The sequence below is a fragment of the Callorhinus ursinus genome, unplaced genomic scaffold, assembly GCF_003265705.2.
Source record: "Callorhinus ursinus isolate GAN/ISIS: 27379988/994484 unplaced genomic scaffold, GSC_fseal_2.0 scaffold84, whole genome shotgun sequence".
Taxonomy (NCBI): Eukaryota; Metazoa; Chordata; class Mammalia; order Carnivora; family Otariidae; genus Callorhinus; species Callorhinus ursinus.
In genome coordinates, this window is record NW_027397146.1 from 3,156,252 (window position 1) to 3,176,098 (window position 19,847).

Consider the following 19,847-nt stretch of genomic DNA (forward strand, 5'->3'; position numbering starts at 1 on the left):
CCCCGAGCCGAGGCTCCAAAGCCCAGGACTGGAGGAGAAGAGGCGCCTCGGGCGCGCCGATATGAGAGGCGGGGCCTTGGCGGGAAAGCCAGGGCCCGCTTCTCTGGCCCGCGCGGTCCTCCCACGTCTCAGTGGTTCGGGGAAGGGGCGGGGCCCAGCCGTGGGGCGAGAACGGGGTGGGGCTCGCCGCGCCCGGGCTCCGCCTCCCGCCCCTCCTCCGCCTCCTCCCTTTCCCCCCGGACTCGCCCGTGGGGAGGGGTGGGTGGTGGAGTCACTGTCGGCTTCAGCCAGGCTGCGGAGCGGACGGACGCGCCTGGTGCCCCGGGGAGGGGCGCCACCAGGAGAGGAGGAGGAGGAGGAGGTGGAGAGGAAGAGACGCCCTCTCTGCTGACATCCCCCCCTCCCCCCCCCCAGGCTCTGACCCCAGGGGCTAGGGGCCTGACAAGTTTCTCCACCTTGGCTGCCTGAAGAGGCCGCTACCCTGGAGGGCCCTGAGCCCACCGCACCGGGGGCCCCAGCACCGCCCCGGTGGCCTAACGCGACAGTCTCAGGGACCACTGCAAGGTTTCCAGTTGCCTAGACAAGGAGCCGGGGGTCAGAGCAACAACCCTTCCAGCCACCTGCCTCGACTTCTGCCTCAGGCACCAGTCCCAGACCTGTGCATCCAACCCAGGTGACATGCCGGTACTCTCCACCCCTCGGTCCTCGCGGGTGACCACGCTGAAGCGCACAGCTCTGGTCCTGGCCCTCACGGCCTATGGAGCCCACAAAATCTACCCTTTGGTGCGGCAATACCTGGCTGCAACCAGGGGCCCTCAGGTACCAGCAGGGGAGTCCCCGCAGGAGGTCTCTGGGGCCACAGCGGCCAAGGCCGGCGTGAACCGGGTGTTCTTGCAGCGGCTCTTGGGGCTCCTGCGGCTGCTCTTCCCCAGGACTCTGTGCCGGGAAACGGGGCTGCTGGCACTGCACTCGGCGTCCCTGGTGAGCCGGACTTTCCTGTCAGTGTATGTGGCCCGCCTGGACGGCCGGCTGGCCCGCTGCATCGTGCGCAAGGACCCACAGGCCTTCGGCTGGCAGCTCCTGCAGTGGCTCCTCATCGCTCTCCCTGCCACCTTCATCAACAGCGCCATCCGGTACCTAGAGGGCCAACTGGCCCTGTCTTTCCGCAGCCGTCTAGTGGCCCACGCCTACAGGCTTTACTTCTCCCAGCAGACCTACTACAGAGTCAGCAACATGGACGGGCGGCTTCGCAACCCTGACCAGTCCCTGACGGAGGACGTGGTGGCCTTTGCAGCCTCTGTGGCCCACCTCTACTCCAACCTCACCAAGCCGCTCCTGGATGTTGCTGTGACCGCCTACACCCTGCTCCGAGCAGCCCGTTCCCGGGGGGCCGGCACAGCCTGGCCCTCGGCCATTGCTGGTCTCGTTGTGTTCCTCACAGCCAACGTGCTGCGAGCCTTCTCACCCAAGTTTGGCGAGCTGGTGGCAGAGGAGGCACGGAGGAAGGGAGAGCTGCGCTACATGCACTCTCGAGTGGTGGCCAACTCAGAGGAGATCGCCTTCTATGGGGGCCACGAGGTGGGGCAGGGCGGGGTACTGGGCACAGAAGAAAGCTTGTGGCTGGGAGGCCAGGGGGCAGGGCAGCCATGGATAGCGTGGAAAGCCCAGGTCTGGCTGGGGCTAATGCCAGAGGTGTGGGGAGGTCACAGAAGACGAAGACTGGGGATGGCAGGGCCTGGGGCAGCCCAGGCTTAGGCTCAGAAAGGGAGAAGCAGGAAGGCTGGGTGGGGACTGCCCTGGGCCAGCTGCCTGCTTGCTCCAGGCCACTTCTGCTTCCTCTCCTCCTCCATGTGGTTGGCCTGGCCCTGGAGTTGTGGATCCTAGCGGTTTCAGATGCTGGAGCTCCCTGCTTCCTCCACTCCTACAGCCAGCCAGGAGGAGGCTCCTGCCATCTGGGAGCAGGGGACAGTGGGACGCGCGGCCTCCTGCTGCCTGGCCCCTCGTGCCCCCCTTCCCCCCGCCCCGGGCCCTTTGAAGGCCAGCATCTGGCCAAGCTGGTGGGCCAGGCAGGCTGGCATTATGGGCATGACTCAGCCCAAGCGGGGGTTAACGAGCAGCACCCAGCGCCGCGGCCGCAGCGGTGGCAGCTCTAGGTACTCGGGGTCAAAGCCTCCCCCACCTGAGCCCGCAGGCCGGCCCGGCTACCTGCTCAGCTGCCTCCCCAGGCCCCGGGCCAGGGCTGCCTGACCCAGGCCGCCACCGCGGCGGGACGCACTTCCTGCCCGCCCAGCAGCCACCCTGCCCCCCACACCCCCCCCACCCCCACCCCCACCCCCCCCCGCCGCGTGGCCGCCCTTCCGCCTGGGTCGCCGGCGCGCAGCTCCCCAGCAGGCCAGGCCTGCCGGGAGCCTGGCGCTGGGAAAGGTTACTCCGGGCCACTGCTCCCTTTATCTCGCCTCAGCTCCTCCTCTTCCTTGTGCCTGGGGCTGCAGCTGCCTCGGGCCCTGCTCTCTGCTTTCCGAGGGCTTCTCAAGGGAGGGGCACGGTGGCGCCCGCCTCCTGAAGGCCTGTGTGTCCTGTCTTTGTCAGGTGGCCTCTTGTCCCCGCACCTTGCCTCATTGGCTGCACACTGGGCAGAGGCCGTGATGTTTTTACAAAAAGGCTTGTCCCTAAACTCGGCAGAGGGGGCATCCCGGGTGTAGGCCGGGCTCCGGATTAGGAGAAAATGCCTGGTCTGCAGCCACAACCCATCTCCTCTCCCACATGCCGGACTGCAGGGCCTTGGCAGGCAGCCACCGCCTTGGGTGAGGCGCTTGGCACGTTACCCGCAGCTCCATTGTCAGCCCCGGCGGGCACTCCTGCCAGCTCCCAGCACGAGCCTGGATTGCCAGGGTGCTCAGAGGAGGCGTGCTCACTTCAGGAACCAGGATTGGACTCAGTGCAAAGGCAGTCGATGTGCCAGACCAGGATGGTGGGGGCAGGAGGGCCCCGGTGTATGTCCACAGCCTGTCTCTTTTGACCTTGGCCAAAGGGCCAGAAAGCAGTGTGGGGTGATGGGTCCTTATGGGGGTGGGGGAGGGGTTGATTGCCTTTACTGGGCAGGCGTGTGGCTCGCCCCAGTTCTGCCAGCTGATGTCCCTTTGGACACTGACCCAGGTTCCATTCAACAGGTTAGGGCAGAGGTGACTGGCTGGCTGGAGGGCAGACATCACAGTGTTCTGGTCTCACTGAGATCTCACGGAGGAGGCTGATTTAGATTTCATTCGCGTGTGCGCATACATACAAACTCTTGCTGGCTTGAGAGCGAGGTGAACCTTTCTTAGTAGGTCAAAGCGTCACTTATGAGAATCTGGTTCTCTCCTAATGGCTCTGCCAGGATGGCCCAAATGGCACACCTCTTGCTACCTCCAAGTGATGTGAGCTTGGGCAGGTCCCTTTGCCTCTTGGGCTTTGGCGTCCCCAGTACAGTGGACATGAGAGTACACATACTGTTGCAGGGGGTGGAGAGACAGGTGTGAAAGTACTCGGCAAAGGAGATGGTGCCAGGCTGGGCCGCTGTGCTCAGCTGGGGGTGGGAGGCAGGGCTGGGGCACATCCCCCCTATAACGAGCCAAGAAACCCACAACCTAATGGCCACCCTGCCATGACCCAGTTCCTGCCACCTCTGTGTCCGCAGCCTGAAGTTGCAGGTGGTGTGGCCAGTGCGGGCGTGGGGAGGGAAGGGCAGGGCTGGCTTGGGAGCCTGCCCTCCAGGTTTCTGTGGGAGAATGCGGTGTAGGGTCCTCATCCAGGGGGACCCTGGGCAGGTTGAGGAGGCGGGGCCAAAGTAGAGACTCTGGAACCAAGTTCCTCGAAACCAAGTACTGCCTTTTGCTTTCCTGTGCTGCCCTTTGCTTAGTTCAGGCTAGCACCCCACAGCAGTTGCCCAAAGATGTCCCGAAGCGGTGCAGGGCAAAGAGAGGGGCATGGTAAGTGTCCCAACTAGAGACGTAGTGGAAAGAAGGGATGGGAAGGGGCCTCGGGAGGTGGGGGTGACGAGTCCCTTCTTCGTCACGACTGTCCCCTGGTACTGTGATGTCAGGTGGTCCCAAAGCTTGAAAACTGGCCCCTGTAAATACGGCCTAGTCGTAATCCCCAGCCCTTGACCTTGTCCTGGCCATCAAATTTCACAGCATGCATGAGTGGTGCTTGGAGACTCTTGTGGCCCCTGTGGTAGTTACCATGAGGCCTCTTGGTCTCTCTCTGTCACCCCCACCCCTGCAGGTGGAGTTAGCCCTGCTGCAGCACTCCTACCAGGACCTGGCTTCGCAGATTAACCTTATCCTGCTGGAACGCCTGTGGTACATCATGCTGGAGCAGTTCCTCATGAAGTATGTGTGGAGCGCCTCGGGCCTGCTCATGGTGGCCGTGCCCATAATCACTGCCACCGGCTATTCGGAGTCAGGTGAGAGCCACGGCTGCCAAAGGGGCGGGGGCAGGGACCCTCTCCTGTCCTCCTGGATCACTAAGTGCTAGGCTTGGGAGGCCCCGGGGCTTGGCTGACCTACCTGCCCCTTCTGCTAGGGCCATGAGGCCCAGCCGGTATCCTGAGCTCAGCAAAAGTCACACTCTCCTGGAGCTCCTGGTTGCCCTCTGCTCGGCATGTGTCTTCCCTTGACGGCATTTCACACTCCCCGGTACCGCTCAGCTGAGCCTGGGGACTGGGAATCAGGAAGCCCTTATGTCCCTTCCTCAGACGCACGGACCCTCGCCCACCTGGTCCTGTCCTTGGCTCACTGCGACCCGGGCGTGGGAGGATATAGGGAAGTAGCTTCAGCTCCTTCATCCCCTGGGCCTTGGCTTTCCTGTGCCTAAAACGACTCTAGTAGGTTGCGGCGGGTATAGACCTTGGCCCTAAGGCCTGGGGTGGGGGTGAAGGGAGACAAGAAAGCCTGCCTTGCTTGGCACTTGAGCTAGCGGGTCATCAGGACTCCCATTTTGTCCTTTAGAACATTCTAATTCAGGGCCCAGCCACGCTGATGTTTGATGGAGCTCAGTGTCAAGTTTGCTTTCCTGTTGTTTTGATGCCTGGCTATTGCTTTATTGGGTCAATGTGGGTTTAAATTCACCCCTCTGGTTACTGATTTCTTTGCTCACTGGTCCTTTTCCACAGCCCAGTTACCTTCTTCCAGATAGATATCTTCTAGAAGTTCTTTCTGCAAGGCTTTCGTCACGGGAACTTTGAGATTATCTTGTTGTCTGAAACATCTTTATTTTACTCTTTTCCCAGACTAAAGTTTAGTTGGGTGTGGGAGTCGAGGTGGACAGTTACTTTCTCCCAGCCCCTTGACAATTATCTCATTGTCTCTGTTGGACAATCTGTTATATCAGCTTCATGTGCCTCTGGCAGCCTGCATTGTCTCTCTGGTTACTTTTAGACTTTCTTCTCTGGCATCCTGCAGTTTCCCTATGAAGTGTTCACCTGAGGTGTCTGTTTGTCCTGCTTGAGATTTGTTGTATGGCCTTCGTATATTCAGATTTTTCCATCATTCCGGAAATTTCTCAGCTCTTATCTTTTCAAATATTGCCTTGGTCTTGTCCTTTTACTCTTTTCTTCTCACTCTCTCCTTTGTGACTCTTCACCACTGGGCTGTCTCCCACCCTAGCACCGTGCTGAATTAGGGGCACTCTCTGCAGATCTTTTATGCTCACTGGTCCATCCGTTTTCTCTTCAGCTGCATCTAATTTGAATTTTGTTTCTTTTTTTCTTTTTAAGATTGTATTTATTTATTTGACAGAGAGAGACACAGCAAGAGAGGGAACACGAGCAGGGGGAGGGGCAGAGGGAGGAGCGGGCTCCCCGCCGAGCAGGGAGCCCGATATGGGGCTCGATCCCAGGACCCTGGGATCATGACCTGAGCCGAAGGCAGACGCTTCACTGACTGAGCCACCCAGGCGCCCTTGAATTTTTTTTTCAATTTCAGTGACTATTTCTGTAAGTTCTGTTTGCTTCTCTTTCACACAAAAATGTGAAAACAGACATTTTTCTTTTCAAATAGGAATTTTAAACTGTTTTCGTAAGTGCCTGATTTTTCTCATCTTTTGGACTGCTCCTTTTTATGCTCCATGGTCTCTCTCCAACTATTTGATTATCAGAATTCTTGGGGATCTAGGCCAGCTTTATCTTCCATCTGCTGCTCTTCACTCATGGTGGATTGTTTCCCTGTGGGTTTTGCAACCAGATTTCCTTGGGAACCCTGAGTGGCCTAACCCGAGGGGTCATTCCCCAGCACGGTGTGTATTTGCTTGTGCTTGGGCCACGCATGCCCGCCCAGGTAATTAACCACTTGGAGGCCATTTTACCTTAGCTTCTCACCTTGGAGAAGGGGGGTTCCTGAACTGGGAGACGGTATTAATTTGAACTCCAGACACATAATTACAGATTCTTAGAGGAGACCTTTTGTTTAGTGCACCTAGAGCCCCAGCTGCACAAGAGAAACCTCTCTGTATTCTCCCATCTCTGGAGATTTCACGGGAGTACCTGGTTGCTGGCTTCTCTTTGTGTTCCTGGAAATTTCCCTTGCTTTCCTTGGAGCACAGCTCCGCTTGAAAAGGTGTTATACTTTGAAGCACCTGGCCGGCTCAGTTGGTGGAGCGTGCGACTCTTGATCTCCAGGTCGTGGGTTGGAGCCCCAATGTTGGGTGTAAAGCTTACTTAAAAAAATAAAATATATTTTAAAAATTAAAAAAATTGAAGGTGTTATATTTTGTGCAATTTGGTAGTAAGAGGGTTTTATTTTATTTTTCTTAAGATTTTGTTTATTTTTTTGAGAGAAAGAGAGAGAGCACGCACACACAAGCAGGGGGAGCAGCAGGTAGAGGGAGAAGCAGGCTCCCCCCTGAGCAAGGAGCCCGATGTGGGGCTCAATCCCAGGACTCTGGGATCATGACCTGAGCCCAAGGCAGACGCTCAACTGACTGAGCCACCCAGGGCCCAGTAAGAGGGTTTTCAATTGCATGTAAAGAGAGAGAGCCGGACTTGTTTCAGAGCCGAAGTCTCTGATTCGCTCTCTATCTGTGTCTCTACCTTGGGGCTTCTGTACCTTCAACTGGTCCTTCTCTGGGTGACCCCCAAGGGGAAGGATCTAATTGGAGGGGGATTATTACTTTCCACTGCAAAGGCCTTACGTAAAGGGTGGCCTTGATTTAGGCGCAGGTGCCAGACCCAGTCAGCACCCCTGGCCTAGAACATGGGAATCCACCCACCAGGAAACCGACCTGTGGTTTCTGTGAGGAAGCGCCTGCAGCTACTTTCCTCTATAGCTGGCCTTGGGGCCCATCTAGTCCCCAAGGCCTCTCCCTCCCGTGAAAGCCTAGGACTTTCTGGAGCCTCTGCTACCCCAGACTCTGTGGGCAATTCAAAGAAGCATGAGCTCTTGTCCCTGGCCTCCTGGCCCTTTATGGTTAGTTACCTGTGAAAATGTGAAACACTCACTCTTCTGCCTTGCTGGCCTCCCCGCTATTCCCCGGAAGCAGTGCTTCTGCCCCCGGGCCCTTGCAAGTGCCACTAGCTCTGCCGGGAACCCTCTCCCTTCTGCCGAGACCGCCGCCCCCACCATCCTCTTCTCCTTCCCCGGCGCGCTGCTCCCCCAACGCCGCACACCCTGTCTACTCTACTTCTCTGTTTCCTTTACTGTCCTCTGCCACTGTAGGCTGTGTGTGCTCCATGGAGGCAGGGGTTTTTGTCCGTTTTGTCCTTGCTGTGTCCCTAGCACCCCGGGGGCTAGTGAGGGCTCTGGGTGCTTCGAGGAGGGCTGAAAGCCCTGGGGACCTGTAGGAGGAGGCAGACACTTATCAATGGGGGAAAATCTCCATACCTTTGCCCTTCTAGCCTGCTGGAGCTGCAAGGCTGCAGGGCCCAGAGGGAGAATGGCCTTGCCCTGAACAGCTGCCTGGCGTCCTGCCCCTGGGCCCTGGTCTTAGCTGCCTTAGCCTCTGAGGGAACCTACAGAGGACAGTCAATTCTGTCTCCAGGGAGGTGCCAGCTGTTGCCAGGATGCCCCCAGCAACTACAAGCCCTTTCCCTTAGTGTGTAGTCCCTCTCCGGCTTTTAGGACATCTGGGGAGGACAGCTTATGTCCCCGCTGCCCGTTGGAGGCTATGTCAGTGGGGGCACAGTGGGAAGGCAGGCCCAGGACCATAAACTGTCAGGATTAACCCCCTCCCCACCCCGCCCCATTCCCTGCATTCCTGGTTCAGGCCCAAGAAAAGGCAATGCCGGGCAGTCAGGCCGTCCATCCCATGCCTTTTCCACCCGGTACTGCCCGGGAGGCCGTCTGCCCTAAGCTGCCTTCCTGCCCCTTACCACCCCACCCCTGCCATCATGTCCCTGAGGCTTCCACCTTGAATTGACATATGCCCCTGGGTAGAGTCCTTGGGCCCTTTACAGGACTTACCTTCCTACCACTTTGGCCCCAGGAGCCTCAGCTTCCCCTGGATACTCCAGTGGGCACTGCTCACTCTCCCACACCTCAGGACCCTCAGAGTCAGCTGCCCCCTTGCTCCCCATCACCATTTCCAGCGCATTTCTTGTGTGAAAGCCCTGCCTTCCTGGGAGCTCTAAGGGTCAAGGGAGTCAAAACCACTGACAAGATGATTGAAGTGAGCAGCCACAGGGTCTAGACTGAAACAGAAAAGCAAGTTGAGACAGACACAGGTTCCCAGGGAGAAAGAGGCATCAAGGATGACCATTCTCAGAGAGGGCCCAGAATGCAGTGTCGAGGGGTGAGCTGAGGGAGAAATGGGGGTAACAGTGGAGGTCCAAAAGGGACATTTATGTTGGAAAGACGCGGGGGTACAACAGCTCTGGGCATTGGATGATGAGGTGCAGGTGCGCCCCGAGAGGGGCTGCCGTCATTAGTATAAGACAGAGTGAGGACAGGTTAGGGGAAAGGAGCTGGTTCTGCCAAAAAAGAAAGCCAAATGCCTAATGGCTCATTTTCTTATCCAGATTATTGAGATGTAATTAACATACCATACAATTCAGCCTTTTAAAGTGTATAATTAAGTGGTTCTTTTTTTTTTAAGATTTTATTTATTTATTTGACAGAGAGAGACACAGCGAGAGAGGGAACACAAGCAGGGGGAGTGGGAGAGGGAGAAGCAGGCTTCCCGCCGAGCAGGGAGCCCGATGCGGGGCTCGATCCCAGGACCCTGGGACCATGGCCTGAGCCGAAGGCAGATGCTTAGTGACTGAGCCACCCAGGCGCCCCTAATTAAGTGGTTCTTAATATATTGATGAAATTGTGCAACCATCACCACTAAGTCCAAAACATCGTCATCACCCCAGAAAGAAACCCTAGACTCATTAGCAGTCACTCCCTCCCCAGGACTCCCCGGCCCCCAAAACCCACCCATCTCTCTGTTGCTGTGGACTGTTGGCCTCTCGTGGACATTTCACATGAATGGAATCACACAATCTGTGGCCTCTGGTGTCGGCCTTCTCTCACTCAGCATCACGTTTTCAAGGTTCATCCACGTTGGTAGGGTGAATCGGCACTTCACTGCCTTTTACGGCCAAATAATATTGCATCATATACATGTACCACAGTTTCTTTATCCATCTGTCCACTGATAGGCATTTGGGTCGTTTGCACCTTTTGATGATTATGAATAGTGCTGCCATGATCACCTGTGTACAAGTTTTCATGTGAACGTGTATTTTTTGTTTCTCGTGGATACATACCCGGGAGTGGAATTGCTGGGGCCCGTGGTAACTCTTTGTTGAACTTTTTGAGGAACTGGTCGACCGGTTTCCACATGGGCTGCGCCATTTTACAGCCCCACCAGCCATCCTAGTGGGTGTGAAGTAGTATCTCATTGTGGTTTTGATTTATGTTTCTTTGACGACTGATAATGTTGAGTGTCTTTTCATGTGCTTATCGGCCATTTGGAGATCTAGGAAATACAGTAGAATTGTCTATTCAGATCCTTTGCCCATGGTTTCATTGGGTTTTCTTTGTTGTTGAATGGGAAAAGTTTTTTTACATATTCTGGCTACAAGACCCTTGTCGGATATGTGATTTGCAGATGTTTTCTCCCAGTCTGTAGGTTGTCTTTTCGCTTTTTGGATGGTTCCTTTGGATGCCCGAAAAGTTTTCATTTTGATGAAGCTCATTTATCTGTTTTTCTTTTGTTGCCTGTGCCTTTGGCGTCATATTTAAGGAGCCATGCATAATCTGAGCTCACAAAGACTTACAGCTGCTTTCTTCCAAGAGTTTTATAGTCTTAGCTCTTACATGAGTTAGTTTTTGCAGGTGGTGTGAGGTAGGGGTCATTCTTTTGCAAGTGGACACCCAGTAGTCCCAGCACCATCTGCCAGAGAGATTCGTCTTTCCCCTAGTGAGTCCATTTTGATTTTCCACGGTCCCCTCCTTTCCACTGTGTTCCATAGACTCAGAGGCAGTGAAGAAGGCAGCTTTGGAGATGAAGGAGGAGGAGCTCGTGAGCGAGCGCACAGAGGCCTTCACCATTGCCCGCAACCTCCTCACAGCTGCTGCAGATGCCATCGAGCGGATCATGTCATCCTACAAGGAGGTACCCCCCCCAGCCCAGCACCACCACCACCCCCGCCATGCCTCCCCCCTCCCCCAGCTGGTAGCGTCTGAGCCAGGGTCACCCTCCCCGCAGGTGACAGAGCTGGCTGGCTACACAGCCCGAGTACATGAGATGTTCCAGGTATTTGAAGATGTCCAACACTGCCATTTCAAGAGGCCCGGGGAGCCGGAGGACCCTCAGGCAGGGCCCGGGGCTGTGGCCAGGTCTGGTGTCCGTGTAGAGGGGCCCCTGCAGATCCGAGGTAAGGGCATCCTCCCCCCAGACACCCCCACCCCAGAGGGCAGGGTCTTTGAGCTGTGCCCCTGCAACCTTCTTTCCCAGAGCAGTAGCTGCTAGCCAAGCCCCTCACTTGCCGGTGCCTTCCCAGGGCTCTGGCCGAGATTTCTCTTATTTCTCTTTGCAAAAGAAGGAGATGCAGTCCCTGAGTAGAGGGGATCACTCTCCCATGTGGGCAGCAAGAGAAAGTTCAAGACCACAGCAGGGGCCAGTGTCAGAGGGTTTTACAGCGTAAGGGTGGACTCCATGCCTCGGGTTCCAGAAGCCAGAGAATTGACATTGCCCCTCCCCTGCCCAGAGCACAGCACCAGACACTGTTTGGGGATGGGCTCACGGAAGACCCACCATATTCCCAAGGGGCCCCAGACCACACACGGGCGTGCTGGGGGGGGGGGGGGGGGGGGGGGGGCGGGGCACGTGGAATCCAACAGAAGGCGGAGGGGGTGTTGCTGCTCCCTGTGTTCCCTCATTGCATTCTCTCTCCAGGCCAAGTGGTAGATGTGGAACAGGGAATTATTTGTGAGAACATCCCCATCATCACACCCACGGGAGAGGTGGTGGTGGCCAGCCTCAATATCAGGGTAGGTCAAGTGTGGGACCAGGGAGGGTGGGTTGCCTGACCCAGGAGTGTTGGCTGAGCTGGGCTGAGCTACAGGACCCTGGGCTTGGCCTTCTGCATCTGCAAGCCCCAACCTTTGGTGTCTGGCCTGCTGGGCCTGCATACGTTGTCATTCCCCAGATCCACTTGGCAGGTGGGCTAAGGTCCAGGTGAAACGCCAACATGTCTCTGATTGTTGGTTCTGTCACAGTGCAGTCATAAAAATGACTAGCGATTACCAAGAGTAGCCAAGGGTCACCCAAGGGCTCCTGGTCCTGGCCTCATCATTGCCACCTCCCACCCCCATCCCTGAGAAGCCCAGGACTTGGGGACTCAGGTTCAACTCCAACTATGGTGGAATAGATTCCTCCAGTGACCTGGGCTGAGGGTCCCACCATCTGCTTCAAGAAGCCCCCAGTGTAGGTACAGCCTGGCCCACTGGGAGGGCTCTCAGCCACTACAGAGGCTGTCTAATGGAAGGAAGCCCTGGTAGCCAACCCCCACCACTCACCTGTGTCCCTAGCCAGAGCTTTGGGCAGCGTCAGGGAATGGTGGAATGAAGGAGAGACCTGCGGTGGCGGGGTCAGTGTAAGAAGCGAGAGGGAGTCATTTATTCATCCCTGGGCTGGGCACTGGGAACCAGAGGTAAGCTGGAGGGGCACTGCCCTCAGGAAGGCCCCATGCTGGGTCCCCTAAACATTGCAAAGGTCCCCAGTTAGCTGCCCAGGATCCTATGGGGGCTACAGGAAGGGTGGTCCCATCCCTGAGGTGAGTAAAGGTCACCGGAAGCTTCACCCAGGAGCCTCAGGGTGGATGGGCAGCATGAGGAAGAAGGTGTCCCCCAGCAGGCAGGCAGGGGAAAGGTAGTGAAGTGGCAGGAGCATGGAGCTGGGGGGCCTTGGGGCCTCGTGCGCCTGGCTGCAGAGCAGGGTCCCTTGGAGCCATGGCTGGGCAGGAAGTTACTGGGAAGAGGCAAGTGGAGGGTCAGTGCCTGGTGGTGCCAGTGGAGGCTCCTTTCCTCGATCCGCTGAGAGGGGTCCTGAGAGCCGGTTGGGGGCCGGGCACATTTCGTTACCCAGGCAGCATGGGACAGTGCTGTGATCCCCGTCGCCCCTGGCCGTGGCCACTCTTGGGGTGTGGCAGGGAGCCACCAATGGCTGGTTTATCCAAGGCGAACGATTTCCCTGCAGGCCCAGTGGCAGCCAAGTAGGCAAAGACCAGGGGCCCTGGCTCGCCAGGGCGCAGCTGGTGAGGGAGCAAGGCCGGGTGAGGAGGGGTGATTGGGACAGAAGAGCTGGGGTGGGAGGCGAGGGGGAAGCCAGGCTCTGGGGCTGCGGGATGTGGGGGAAGGCAGGCGAGCAGTTCCCGGTCACGATCGGCCAGGGGGTGGGGCAAGAAGGCCGGCGGGAGAGGGGGAGGTGCAGGGAAGTGGACTGGTGAGGCTGCCAGGGTGCTGACACACTGGCCCCCGGACATCGATCATGGAGGAGGGAGGCCCGCCCCCCCCACCCCCCACGAGGGCGTTTACAGTGTAACAGGAACACACAGTGAGGGACTCAAACAGCAGGGGTGGCTCCTCCCCCCGTTTTGGAGGCCAGAAGGCCGGACTGGGGCGCTGCGGGAGAGTCTGCCCCAGGCCCCCTCCGAGTTTGGGTGCCCCCCTCACATGGCCTTCTCCCTGTGTGCATGTCTCCGTGTCCAAATGGCTCCTTCTAATAAGGACACCAGTCACATTGGATTAGGGGCCCACTCACTCCAGGAGGACCTCATCGAAAAAAGTATTTTTTAATAGGATCTTTTTTTTAAATTTTGATTTATTTATTTGAGAAAGAGAGAGAGAGAGAGAGGGCACAAGCAGGGGGAGGGACAGGCAGAGGGAGAAGCAGGCCCCCCTGCTGAGCAGGGAGCCCAACGCGGGGCTCGATCCCGGGACCCTGGGATCATGACTCAAGCCGAAGGCAGACGCCCAACGACTGAGCCACCCAGGCGGCCCGGACCTCATCTAAATTTAACTAATTACATTTGCAAAGTCTCTTTTTCCAAATAAGATCACATTCTGAGGTCTTGGGGGTCAAGACTCCAACATGCGTCTTGGGGGGCACCACTCGATCCATAACACTGCCTCACTCCGGCCTCGTGGGGACGGTACAGTGTTGGCGCTGCTGTCACACCCTGAGAGAGCGGAACTCAACATGGCGATGGGGGGAGGGGGGCTGTGCCCCAGGTGCCCTGCCCTCTGACCCCTGCCTTCTTGCACACTCCCCCCCCAAGCTCAGCTGGCCTTTTTCTTACAGCAGGCAGTTCCATAAGACCAGCGGGCACCATGTAATCGGCTAATTGGGGAGCCTGAGGCCCTTGACGCTGAGCCCAGGGGTCACAGAGGCACCTGCCCAGTACCCTCGTACCTGTGGGGACAGAGAGAGGCCCACGAGGGCAGGAGGATTGGCCAGGCATTAGGAACAGACAGAGTTGGGGGCTTGTACTGTCCACCTAGAACTCGACAGAAAGCACCTTTCCCGGGACCGTTCCTCAAGGGACAGCAACTCTGCTGAGGAAGCGAAGACACTGGGAGTCCTAGTGACGTGGGACGGCAGGGGAGAGAGGGCGACATGGGCCTTCTGGGGCCTTCCTCATGCTGGCCCCACGCTCTCCGCTGCATGTCAGGGGCTTAGGGGCCAGGCCAGGACCCAAAACAGGTATTTGGCTGCGGCTCTGGATGCCAGACCTCATCCTTCAGGCCCTGCTGCCCCTTACCGAGAGACTGAGGGGGGCCCACCGACCGGCCTGGGTGTGGCCCCGAGTGTGGGCCACAGTTGGGAGGAAGGAGGTCCATGCAGGCCCCCCCCCCCGCCGGGTACCACCACTGCCTCCACAGGTGGAAGAGGGCATGCACCTGCTCATCACCGGCCCCAACGGTTGCGGCAAGAGTTCTCTCTTCCGGATCCTTGGCGGTCTCTGGCCCACGTATGGTGGCGTGCTCTACAAGCCCCCGCCGCAGCGCATGTTCTACATCCCTCAGAGGTGAGGGGACGGGGAAGGAGCCCGGCCCCTACCCCTTCCCACCCTGGAGATGGCAGGGCTTGGGGCATCAGGAGAGGACAGCGAGATTCTGCCCCCCAGAGTCCGAGGGGCGACGGGGCCTCCACCTGCCGTCTGGCCATGGCCGTGGCCGCGTGATGCGTATGCGCACACGTGGTGTACGGTGTGGGGGTGTTGGTGCACGTGTGTGAGCGTGCCTGATGTGTGCGTGTGCACCTGTGCACGCAGGACGGGAGTGGGGTGTGTGCACAGTGTATGGTGTGCATGCAGGGGGGCTGGTGGTGGGGTCTGCGGGCTTCGAGTTGGCCCTGCCCCCCTGGCAGCCAGGGCCCATGACAGAGCCTGCTCAGGCACAGGGCTTCAGCAGGGAGGTAGGGCCAGGCCTGCCCTTGCTGACGTGTGGCATTCCGGCAGGCCCTACATGTCCGTGGGCTCCTTGCGGGACCAGGTGATCTACCCAGACTCTGTGGAGGACATGCGAAGGAAAGGCTATTCGGAGCAGCACCTGGAAGCCATTCTGGACATTGTGCACCTGAACCACATCCTGCAGCGGGAAGGAGGTAGGGGAGGATGTGGCCAGGGAGGGAGCCCTAGACTGGTTGCCCTTGTCCGAAGACTCAGCGGGGGAATCTGCTGTCACCCTCGCCCCTGCCTCCCTCTTGGCCCCCGAGGGGTGAAGATGACCCCGACATCCAGGAGTCCAAAGTGCTAGGTGCCCAGGAAAGCCCCACCCATCAGGGCAGCCCTGAGCTCCCTAGGCCAGGGAGGCCAGGCACAGCAGGAGGTGTCCAGCAGGGGGCACTCATTTTCGTCCTGGACACCCTCTCCGGGCTCTGGAGCTCAGTGGCAGGGAGGGCCCTGTGGGCCAGGCAGGGAGAGCCCAGGCTTTCCCTGACAGTGAAGGAAGCCTTCGGAAGGCCTTAGGCAGGGAAGTGACGGGTCGGTGTCACATCTTAGCAAGAGGACAGACCCTGGGCATGGGCAGGGCAGCTGGGGAGAAGGTGAGCCCAGGATGTGTGTGCAGAGAGCCTCTAGCATGGGAGGCAGGACAGAGCCAGAGGGGATGCCTGGGTTTCTGGCTCGAGCCTGGGAGGTGCCATCCCCCGGAAAGGAGACTGCAGGACTGGAGGGACGGGCTGGTAGCAAGAGAAGGCATTGGTCAGGGGCTTATCAGCTTTGTCTGCAAATGCCTGCTGTGCCCGGAGAGGGGGAGGAGGGGAGGGCGGCCCAGCTGCAGGGTGGGGGCAAACCAAGGTGGGGCTGGACTCAATTTTCTTTTTCTTTTTCTTTTTTTAAAGATTTTATTTATTTATTTGACAGAGAGAGACACAGGGAAAGAGGGAACACAAGCAGGGGGAGTGGGAGAGGGAGAAGCAGGCTTCCCGCGGAGCAGGGAGCCCGATGCGGGGCTCGATCCCAGGACCCTGGGATCACGACCTGAGCCGAAGGCCGACGCTTAACCACTGAGCCACCCAGGCGCCCCTGGACTCAATTTTCTTAGTGAAATCTGAAAAGCAGGTTTAACTTCTTGCCTCCCTCACTTGGGGGGAGCTTGACCAGCTACCCTGTGCCCGGGAGTGCACCCCTCCTCCTGTCTTCCAGGAGTGCCCTGGGCCCCTGGGGCCTACCGTCACAACCTATTAGCATTGAGTTCAGCTGGGAGTAACAGAACCCCCTCCCCACAACAGCGGCTCACATCACGTCATTCACAAGTTTATCTTACTGTGACATAAAAGTCCTGAGCAAAGCAGGCCACAGTTGACAGAGGCAGCCCAGCTCTGTGAAGGCCCCTCAGGTCACTCAGCTATGTGGGCCCTCCATCCCCAAAGTCACCTCATGATCCAAGATGGCTGCTCCGGCTATCACATCACATCCCAGGCCATGGGACAGAGAAAGGGGGAAGAGGGGGAAGAGCCAAGGGTACCCGCCATCTGTCTTTTAAAGAAAGTTCCAAAACCTGACACATGTGTAACACACTTTTACCCCATTGGCCAGAATTCAGTTCAGTTCCATGGTCACACCTCACCTCAAGGCAAGCTATGGAGTAGAGTCTTTTTTGTGGGTGGCCCTGTGCCTTGACAAAACTTCTAGTCCCATGGGAAGATGGAGCAGAGGTAGGACGTAAGGATTCGTTTCTGCTCAGACTTGCTGAGGCAGTGACACAAACACCTGGTCCCTGCGGGTGAGAAGCCTTCTGGAGAGACCCCACCAGCCATCCCTGGGGCTCTGCCACAACTGTCTGCTGCCTGGGGATGGAAGCATTGGCTGGCTGTTCGTTAGCATTCTCTTAGGTCCTGCGGGCATCTGCTGGGGCTGCTCTGGCACGGTACCACAGGCCGGGCGGCTCAACCAACCGAAGCACCTCGTGCCCCCGTTCTGGAGGCCGGAAGGGCAAGAGCCGGGAGTGGGCAGGGTCGGTCCCTTCCGGGAGGGAAGGAGCCGTTCCAGGCCCGTGTCCTCGGCCCGTGGACGGCAGTCATCTCTCTGTGTCTGCCCGAGGCCTTCCCTCTGTGCGTGTCTGTTCCCAGTTCTCCCCTTTACATAAGGACACGCAGTCCTGCTGGATTCCAGGGGCCCACCCTCGGGACCTCGTGATTAACTGTCCCCTCTGTAAAGCCCATGCCTCCCAATAAGGTCACGTCCTGAGGTCCTAGGGCTCGGGATGCCCACATACCGTTTTTTTTTTTTTTTTTTTGGAGGGGACACAATTCTGCTTGCAAGTCTTTTTTAACTATTAAAGTATCACCTCCAGATCGATAAGCATCCAGGGCACGTGGACCCAGGGGCCAGCCTTCTCCAAAGTCACATATGCCCCCGTAACCCACTCCCACCAGTCTCTTCGGCCCCTCCCACTGCCCTTGGGTCTGGGCCCTGCACAGGTGCAGCCCAGCCCTTAGTGAAGTGAACAGAAGCCCCTTGTCCCTTGCCTAGGTTGGGAGGCCGTGTGTGACTGGAAGGATGTGCTGTCAGGGGGTGAGAAGCAGAGAATTGGCATGGCCCGAATGTTCTACCACAGGTGAGCTGGGTGTTCCCCAGGGGGCTGAGTGGGACAGCCAGGGGCCCTGTGGCCATTAGGAGGCCTCACCCCGGCCTGGGCCCAGCCAGCACTGGCCACAAGAAGCAGAATCAGTACACAGGTCAGGGTTCCCACGGGGCGGGGGGGGGAGGGGACAGGCCAAGGCTTCCGTGAAGGAGGGTCCACGGCCTAGCGCATTTGCCCGTACCCTCCCCCCCGCCCCAGGCCCAAGTACGCCCTCCTGGATGAGTGCACCAGCGCCGTGAGCATCGATGTGGAAGGCAAGATCTTCCAGGCGGCCAAGGATGCTGGCATTGCCCTGCTTTCCATCACCCACCGGCCCTCCCTGTGGTAGGTGTCCCCCTTCCCCGCCCGGAGCACCCCACCTGCTTGGCGGCTGCGGAGGGGGAGGCCAGGCAAGTGTCTCCTGCTGAGTGGCCTCCGCTCCTCTCCCGGCCTAGGAAGTACCACACGCACTTGCTGCAGTTTGATGGGGAGGGTGGCTGGAAGTTCGAGAAGCTAGACCCTGCCGCTCGCCTGAGCCTGACCGAGGAGAAGCAGCGGCTTGAGCAGCAGCTAGCGGGCATCCCCAAGATGCAGCGGCGCCTCCAGGAGCTCTGCCAGATCCTGGGCCAAGGCTCTGGGGTCCTCCAGGGTGCTGCTCCCCCCCTGAGCCCTGGGACCACATGAAGGAAACCACAGCGCTTGCCCACCCACCCCTGCACCTGGCCCTGCCGCAGGCCTGCCCTGCATGCCTTTCCCTCCCAGGCCTCCTGGCCGCAGGCCTGCCCTGCCTAGAGGACTGCCAGCAAAACCACGTGCCTGTCCCTGGGCCCCCTTCCCTGGGCGGGGCAGATGGGCCTTTCTTCTCTTCCAGGAGGGGGGAAGGGTGGAGGGGAGCCCCCAGCTCGCGCCACCAGCCAGTCTGTGTGGAGCCTTGTGTGTGAGGGGGGCTCTCCTGACGCTGCAGTCCCCCTTATTTCCTCCTCTTCAGTCCCTTGGAGACCTCACGGGCCATCCGTGGCTACTGCCCAAATGGCCCACCGAGGCTTCCACCCCACAGGACACCCTTCCTGCCGTAGAGACAGCCAGACAGAACCCACAGCCAGACAGGGCCCCTCGCGTGCACCCCTTCTCCCTGCCACGTGTCTCCAAGAGCCTGCGGGAGGAAGGATGGCACAGCACTAGCGAGCGATGGTAAGAATGTAGCCCCTGCCCCTGGCCTCCTTTCCTTCTACAAGCTAATTTACTGGATTCCTGTTTGGAGCCATCTCGATTGCCAACACGAGCACCCAGCCAGCAGCGGAAGTGGCCTGGGCCGTGGTCCTCCCACAGGTGGCCTGGCCCTTGAGCCAGCCCCCGGCGGCCTGTCGCCCCACCAGCCTACACTGCCAGCCACCTCCAGGGCGGGTACAGGCCACTGAAGGGGGAACCGGGGGCTGGGGCTGCCGGGCATGAGGGCACCTGTGTGCCCAGCTCAGTGCCAAAGAGGGGTCAGCCAGGGGAGCTGTATCTGCAAAGCCAGCCCCCACCCAAGAGGGAGACCCCCACCACAGCCACCGCATGTGCCTTTCCAGGTCCTCAGCCGCCTGGCCGGGGAGCATCCGTCAATCCCTCAGTAAAAGCCTCCCGCAGAAAGTGCCATCCTGCCTCCTGGCCTCTTTGTCTGGCAGGGCTGGGGGGGGGGTTGGGGAGGGGCATCAGGTCGTCTGGGGTGCAAGGAGTAACCTCAACCCCTGCCCCCACCCAAAGACAGCTCAGCATAGTCTCCTGTGAGGAGGTAGATTTAGCAACGAACGTCTCACAAAAATATTGGCTGAGCGCAGCTAGGACTCTGGGCCAATCCTGGGCCCAGTGCGGGGGTGGAGAGGAGGGGCTGCTGCCCAGGCCCCGCATGAGAAGTGTCTGGAGGGACACTGGGGGAAAGGCAGCGAGCTGCAAAGTGGGCTGGGTGGCAGGCACAGAGGAGGGGAAGTCCCGGCCCTGTGGAGCAGAGGGAAGCAGGGAAGACGTAGTTCTGGACCTTCGAGGAAGAGGGAATGCTGGAAGGGAATTCCCTTCTAGGAAGAGGGAAAGCCCAGAGGTGAATCAGGAGCAAAGACGCAGGACATCAGTGTGGTGCGGAAGGCAGAGGAAGGGAGGTGGCTGGGGCCATGCCATGGAGCCTGGACTGACTTTGGAGGCAACAAAAAGCCACCAAAGGGTGTTTGGCAGGATGGAGACAAAATGCAATTATGCCCACGGCGGGCGGTGTGGAGGCTTGCTTGGAGGGAGGGAAGAGCGCACAGCTCGGTCCTCATCCGCTGCTGGTGGGAAGGGGAA

The 19,847-nt window shown here is 58.8% G+C and overlaps 1 protein-coding gene across 1 annotated transcript; it reads left to right on the plus strand.

The window, feature by feature from the left end:
• Nucleotides 1-266: 266 nt before the first annotated feature.
• On the plus strand, nucleotides 267-19,169 carry ABCD1 (ATP binding cassette subfamily D member 1). The gene is made up of 10 exons (XM_025862792.2): nucleotides 267-1,578; nucleotides 4,264-4,444; nucleotides 10,433-10,575; nucleotides 10,669-10,837; nucleotides 11,359-11,453; nucleotides 14,346-14,491; nucleotides 14,924-15,069; nucleotides 17,441-17,525; nucleotides 17,751-17,876; nucleotides 17,987-19,169. The coding sequence occupies exons 1-10, from the start codon at nucleotides 679-681 to the stop codon at nucleotides 18,213-18,215; spliced, it is 2,220 nt and encodes a 739-aa protein (XP_025718577.1). The 5' UTR covers nucleotides 267-678; the 3' UTR covers nucleotides 18,216-19,169.
• The last annotated feature ends 678 nt before the right edge of the window (nucleotides 19,170-19,847 follow it).